The 7,523-nt window shown below is 34.6% G+C and overlaps 1 protein-coding gene across 1 annotated transcript in view; it reads right to left on the bottom strand.

Annotated features, from left to right (window-relative positions):
• Nucleotides 1-3,554: 3,554 nt before the first annotated feature.
• The window catches only part of LCP2 (lymphocyte cytosolic protein 2), a 30,447-nt gene continuing 26,478 nt past the window's right edge, over nt 3,555-7,523 (bottom strand). The window contains exons 18-21 of the mRNA XM_029084674.1: nt 6,631-6,767; nt 5,704-5,778; nt 4,428-4,583; nt 3,555-3,677 (exon numbers count right to left, since the gene is read on the bottom strand). Of these exons, the coding sequence (XP_028940507.1) occupies nt 3,555-3,677; nt 4,428-4,583; nt 5,704-5,778; nt 6,631-6,767 (491 nt within the window). The remainder of the gene's footprint in view (nt 3,678-4,427; nt 4,584-5,703; nt 5,779-6,630; nt 6,768-7,523) is intronic.

Raw genomic sequence — 7,523 nt, 5'->3', positions numbered from 1 at the left:
ATAAATGTTCCTGGACAGGTATTTGTTGATTAATTAATATTCATTGCCAATGGCGTTAATTTATTTTATGCACGTTAACATCACAATAGCTCCATCTTGTGGTTGACTGAATATTATGTGACGATTAATTTTCATTTAGCTTCTATAGGAAAAATTAGGTCGAAAACAAAAATGAAAACAATGCTGGTGACAAGAGGAAGTTTTTGATATGATGAATTTCATTGCAGTTTGTAAAAAAAAACCCAGAACCCAAAACAAACCCAGAACAGAAAACAAAGCAAAAATAAAGCCTGAGTCTTTAGTAGTTGCCTTCAATAGTTGCAATTTACCATATCTAAGTGGGTAATTGTAAAAGGGGGAAAGTTTTACTTAAAATATAATTCCAGAAAATCAAGTAAAAATTTAATAAATATTATGTTTGGCTGGATTACTGAGTTTATGAATCAAATGTACACTGCCCATTATGTTTTGTTTCTCTTTCATATAGGTGTTAAAAAATGCTGCTGCTGATCGGCAGTTTAACCTTGAAGCTGCAATTAAAAATGTTGACAAAATGTCCAGTGAGCTGAAGAAACTAAATGGTAATTCTGAGTTAATCATCCAGCTAAACAAGAAGCTGTTTAAGGCATTGTTTTAAAAAGTGTGAAGTTGTGAATGCTTTGGTTTTCTATGTCATACATCTGTTTTTTAATCTCATGAAACAACACAGTTGCTCTTTTGTTTTGAAAAAGTAGTGAAACAGTAGTTACATAGAAATGGAAACATGCTAGCTAACCATGGAAAAAATCTGTTAGGTAGTCTTTCCTTTGCAGGAACAATAGTTTCCTAATAGAAAAATTACCAGTATGCTAATACTAAACTTTATTTAATTGTCTTGAAGTAAACAAAACAAGACAGCCCTTCAGATTTTTGAAAGCGTTGATAGATGAACACTTCAGGAAGTGCAGTATATAAATTGCCATTCACTTAGCATCTACGATTCAATAAATGCCATGATGATAAACTGCCCTTTGTCTTTCAGTGGAAAGCCAGCTACTGCTTTGTGACCTTATTTTGAATTTCAACCAACCTATGAAGGCCAAAGATTTAAGAGAAGCTGAAGAAAAAACTTTGACAGATTAAGTAATAACATCCATTTTCATGCATCCTCTTCTATTAACACTGCTTCAGTTTGAACTGTAAGACGATAGTATGATTTCCTGCAGTTAGACTGTTTTTATTTTAAACTGAAAATGTGGAGTGGAAAAATGCTATAAGTGGGTTATTGATTTTGAAAAGGTTTTTTTAACCCAACTTTCCCAAATTAAACCCTATAGGGCTGGAAAGACTGATATAATTAACTAGAAAGGTCAAGAAACTGGGCATGAAGTTTTTCACTTCTGTCTGTTTTTCACTTTCATGTCTGTCTCCTTTTAAACAAAGATATGTTGGTACAGTAACAAAAGATTTAAATTACTTCAAGTCATTGCTCTCTTATCTCCTTTGTGCTCTGGAAAATAGGATAAGAAACAGTAAGTAAAGGAGGAACTGCAACTTGTCATTTGATCTGCCTTCGTCATTCTAAAACTATTGCTGAGGAAGGGGGCCAAAGTACTTTCATTCTAGTTTCTGTAGTGACTTTCTAATGCACCTAGCTTCAAAAGAAAGGGTCAGTGGTCTACGTACTCTGTCCTGAAATCTTCTCGGCCCAAAATTTGAGTAGCCAGTATTTTCATGTACTTTATAACAATTATTATTGAATCATACTTTTCTTGTGGACATGTTTGAAAGTGTGGTTTTGTTCATATACAAATGAATAATTAAATCAAGATTTACTCTCCCGAAAAAAATAAGCCATGTTATAATTTGTTTTGCAACTTTACATTTTATTTCTCTTTCACTAATGAGATAATTTAAAACAAATAAAACAATTCCATATGAGGTGTTTCTGGGTTGTCAGACTTTTCAAGGCAGTGCAGTGGAACAGAATTGCAACCTCCAGCTCAGGGAATCAGTGGTAATATGGGGAATGTTGTTCTTAATTTTAGCATTTTTTTAAAGACATACATTATAACTGACTTCTTTCACAGGAGTAGTAGTGAGCTTTTTAAAAAATATAGGTCTAGAAACAGGTTTTGCCAGCTTAATAATTTCTAAAATTTTATTTTTCATCTTTATTTTTTGACTCATAGTTGCATGGAAATGAAATTTGCCAACTTTGTTTTCCAGCTCCTGGCTAAATATATTAGAAAGGAAGAGAACATTTACAATATATATATTTAAAGTAAAACTGTTTATCAAATCTGAATATCTTATCTGAGAAGCTATACAGTTTACATGGAAGATATTTTTCTGCCTTGAGTTTTGGTTCAAGTGTTTCAAGTGATATACACACAAATGGCTTTAAAGGTGAAAAAGTGTGACAAAGTCAAACATAATTATCAAACCAAGGTCTTGTCAGAAAACAAAGGTTACTAGAAAACCGAGACAAAATGTTGGATAAATGGAAGGGAAAAACTCTTGATATAGCATGCTTCAGTTGTCTTCAGCTTCAACTTATATTTTAGAATTGAGAATGTTACTGTTTTTCTTGAAATAATGCAGTAAAAACAGAAAGCAGTTGTATAAGAGGAACTAAGTTTAGCCTGATTGTGTCTGTCTGCTTTCTAAGAGATTTGGGGGTGTTCCACTGATTAAAAATCAGACAATGATAATCTTGTTGATGTGTCTCCTGTAAAAAAGTAGTTGCTTAGTTTAGAGTCAGAAAGACACAGCTGAAGAGACCTCTGTGTTAAGGGAGAAAATCTTGTTTCTGAGTGAGATTAGAGGATCCTAGGAGATACGTAGTTCCAATTTGTGAGCTAAGACATGCCATCAGTGAATCATCAGTGGCATGGCAGAGAGAACATGATAGCTGTAGATATTTTTCCAGAAAACTGTGAACAAAGTTTCATAGCTGAGTAACACAGACACAGATCTTGACAGGCAGCTGCATGCCCAGGGTTGGGATTTTTTTTGGTGTCGCTGAAACCTAAGTGTCTTTAGGATCCAGATCAGAGTCCCAGTCTTTTATAGAAGTGGCCATAGTAAGATTCATTGGGAGGTGGATGGTGGGAAAAAGTAGAGCTTTTATTCTCTTTTGTCTACTCCTTGACTTTGACGAGTTTTGAGTTTACTCTGTATCGCTTTAAATAAAATAATTGCTGCTGCAGTTCTGATCTGAAAAATAGCTGACTTTTATTTTTCTCATATGGAAGCAGACACTCGTATTGGTATTTATTTCTGGGTCCTCTAATTTGGTGTGGAAATAATTTCAAGAACATACATATATGTTGGAAGATAAAAAATTCTCGTGTATTGTATGATTAGTGGACAGTTATAAACATTGTAGGAAAATCAGATTTATAGACTACTGCATTTAAGGCATAATTTAAAAATAACATTGTCCTTTTTCCTTAAAATTAAAAGGATTATTAATGACTTCATTATTTTAGTTTGCTGAAAAAGGAAATACCCTGAAGTTTACAAACTTTAGTAGGCCTTGGTACTATATGTGATCTTCATTAAGGTCTCACTTAAATATGTCCTGCAGCGTATTTTAACATGCACTGGTTTCTTGAACCTCTGTCTTTTCCATCAATCAGAAGAAGAGGTGTTCTTTGGAAGTAATCAATGATATCTGCTACAGAAGAAAAATCCTGTGGGATGGGAAAAGAAGAAAAGGATATGGTAAAAATGTCAGAGTTCTTAGTAATTAGTAAAACCAAAAGTTGTTTTGTTTTGTTTTTTAACTGTAAATATTTATCAGTCTTAAAAGGTCCAGTAAATACTATCAGATCAGTTGTTTTCATTCCTGCCATAATCTGTAGCTCAATAACTCTTTATCTAGTGTGTGTAGAACCTACTGCAGTGTTGTATAATTAATTTATGAAGTCTTGGCCTGTTTAATAGATGACATCATTCTCCTTGACACGATGATTGCTCTTGAAAATTCAAAAAGTTGTCTGATAAATTTGGAGAGTTCTGACTTGATCAGAACTGAGGTACATGTGCTGACTGGTCTGTCTGGTGCCAGTAAATCCAGTGCAGTACTACTGGACGTAAGCAAACCAACAGTCTGTGCACAAAGCAGTAAAGTTGTCAGATATGGGTTTGCTCTCAACTTAATATTTCCCTTATCTGGTATCTTAGTGGTAAACAAATATTCCCTAACCAGGTATTTTGATTTCTTATAGCTGTATTTTAAGGCTATCCCTTCATTCCCTGAGTGCAAACAGGAGAATCTGATTTTACTTCCAGCAGTAACATATTATATTGAGAATAACTCTAAGACAATAAGCAGAACTCCACTGGAGTAAAACAACTGCCAGCTTAAGTAGCCTGACACTTAGGAACTAGAGAGGAGATACCTTAACATGAAGAGAAGTAGTGTTAAAAACACATAGTACCTCTTTTCCTTTTAAGCCAGTTCCTAACAAGTATACGTGATTTTGCTCCTGGTAACGAATCTGGATGTTGTATACTTTATCTCGGTACAACACCATCAGTACGTATGGATGAGTAGCAGTTTTTCTTGAGCTGTCTCTTACCAAGAATGTTCCATCCTGAAAGATAAAAAAAATGAAAGATGACAAAAAAAGGTCACTTCTGGGTCTGATCAGCATAACAACCTTATCTAGAGCACTTATGCTTTTAAGTGTTTTTTCTTTCTGAAATATTTTTCCTCCTGGTATGAGAAACTGCATTATTAAAGATTTTAGGTAATTTGTCTTTTAAAAGTTTAAAAGTTTATCTTTTAATTTGGTACTTAAAACTTTCCTCTTTGATACAAATGCGGATTTTTAGGGAAGGGAGGAATGGTGTTTTGTGAGAAAAAGATTCCAGTAAAGGAGGAAGTAAAATACCAAAGGCCTAACCTCATGTCACTTTAACCAGAAGAGAAGTTAATTTCTGGTCAGTGCCAAACAAGGTTCCTATATGATCTATTTACAGACAGCCTAAAATAATGATAGTGTTGTGTAATTTTGTTAAAGGCAGTGATATTGTCTTGTGCTTTCTCTCTCTCTCTCTCTCTCTCTGTTTTCCTTCATTTCAGATTTGTTTTAACCAGTCTTCCATTGAAACACCCTTTCTTAAGGGCATTGAATATGATCTCATAAGCTGGACTCTAGTACAAGTCATTGAAATGCTGTACATGTCATTTTCAGCTCACTGCATATGCTATGGAGCGCCACAGAGTAACCACATTTCCCACAGTGATGGGATGTAATTTGGTTTATCTCCGCATGCACAGTTAATCCTGGGTTTCATCTGTTTGTATCTGTACTTCATTTTACTGGTAAATATGGCCTAGAAAAGAGTAGGATTCATCTCATTTAATTCCAGTTATCTGAAACTTGGAATTTGCAACAAATTCCTTGCTGGTGACAGACAACTATTTCCAGAGAACCAGCCACTCCTCTTAAGAGAAGTGAGGTGAAATTGCTTTCTCTTATGAAACACATAGTTTGTTCTCATGGACAATGGGAAACAACAGCCTTCATGTCTGGTTTAGACTAGATGTGTAACTTTAATGTGGGTAAAGGTATTCAAGGTGAATCCCTCCCTCTAAGTATCTGTATTGGGGCTATAACCTTACCGTGTTATTTACCTTCACTCTTCCCATGTGACTGCAAGGACATCTCGCTAGGAGATGGTGGGAATCACCAACGATTTAAAAAGTACCTTGTTTATTTTTCGAAGAGCTGCTTCTGCTTCTGGCCGGCTAACACAAGCAACATACCATTCATCATTTAGTGAGTCCTATGTTTTTTGGTGAGAGAGGATAAAGGAGAAAGTCAGCTGTCAATGAATTAGCTTGTGATGTTAACAACATACATATACATAGAGGGAAATTTGAATGTGAGGGATATTTGGTTATACATGCAGAATCTCTGAAGGTATGAGCTTCAGAGATCTTACTGGTATATATTACTGTATGGCAAGTGGCAGTAAATGATTTTAAAATTACTTACTTCCATAAATTTGAAAATATTACAGACATAGGTATAATATGTTTGCAAGTAAGCTAGGAAAACAGATATTTCCAAGTATTTTCAGAACAAGACAGATTTTAAGTTACATTTTCTCTTTTGTCTGCCTGGGACACTAGCATCCTTAGCCTTCTCTGGGGTTTCTTTAATTTTTTTTTTTTTAATTTTTAATTATAATCTGAGGCAATAATGCAGACTTCCTATGAACATACCATGTATAGTTGCCCTGCAGTGTTATCACTAGGAGTGGTTTGCTTTAAACTTGCCGTATTTAAAGAAATGTGAAAAAAAATGCACTTAAAGGGTACGAATTGTTTACTCACCAAGGTTTTGTGGAAGGAAAACTGAATATGTAATGCTAAATGAAGGCAACTGTGCAAAACAAGTAATCCAGCAAACAAGTATTTTTCTTACTTTGTTCTACTGAGTTTTTGCTATTGTTGTTTCTTTTTGGTGAAGACAAAATAAAGTGTTAAAGTTTTTCACAGAAAAGGAAACTGAAAGCACCTACGAACATCCTGACAGTGACTAGTAACTAGAAAAACAACTTTGAAAAATGTTCTCTCTTGAAATCAGAAAATTTGCTGTGTTTTTATCAGTTATGGTTAATACTTGCAATGTTTTGTACCTCATCTTCCTCTGTGTTTGTTTGGTGAACAGTCTGTCTGCTAGGAATTGGCAATGGTGGTCTTATATCAGCTGTGCCTCTTGAAGGAGATCTGCTGTTGTTACCTTCAAAGATATAAAAGTGGAAAAAATGTTTAAATCAGGAAAATAATTTCATCTGTGGAGTGCATACAGGGTGTACAGTTGTGATTTTATGAGTCGTGAGATTTTTATTTGATTTGGAGAACCAGATTCTCTACAGAAATCCATCCTTGGTGCACAGGGCCTTCAACTGAACTCTTGTTGTTCAGGTTGCCTTAATATCAGATGAACTTGAAATAGAGGTTACATCTTTTTAGCTTCTGTACCACAGTTACTCCATTGAAAGTGCCTCTGATTTCTTTAGAGACAGAAGAAGTAACATCTCTTTGCATTCCTTGCCTTCTTAGCATATAGAAACTAAAAAATGTCACTGTAAGACATTGGCAGTTGTTACCACATGCAAAAAATTCTTGGCAATGCAATTGGTTTCTAAGCTTCCTTTATTTTTCACTTGTTATTACAGGATAAATAAGCAGCAAATTTCACATGGAAAATGTTTCCTCCCTTTTTTGACCCTGTTAGTATACCACAGTCACTTGCAGGTAGTGTTGCTCAGCTCTCAGTAGTGTCAGCTATGTTGAAAAAGATGCTTATATGAAGTTTTGACAATGGTTTAACTAGTCAGTAAGCCCAAATTAATGGAAAAAAACCATCTTAGATTCAGACTAAATAATTTACACAGGAACTTGGTCGTTTTCTGTTCACAGTCCAACCAGAAACATCCATAGAAAAAAAAGATTATATTAACTGCACTGAAACCACCTTTCAACCTCCAGTCAGTTTTGTACAAAAACTGCAGGAATG

Source organism: Antrostomus carolinensis, unplaced genomic scaffold, assembly GCF_000700745.2.
Source record: "Antrostomus carolinensis isolate BGI_N321 unplaced genomic scaffold, ASM70074v2 scaffold8364, whole genome shotgun sequence".
Taxonomy (NCBI): Eukaryota; Metazoa; Chordata; class Aves; order Caprimulgiformes; family Caprimulgidae; genus Antrostomus; species Antrostomus carolinensis.
This window is presented reverse-complemented; position numbering and strand designations above follow the sequence as displayed.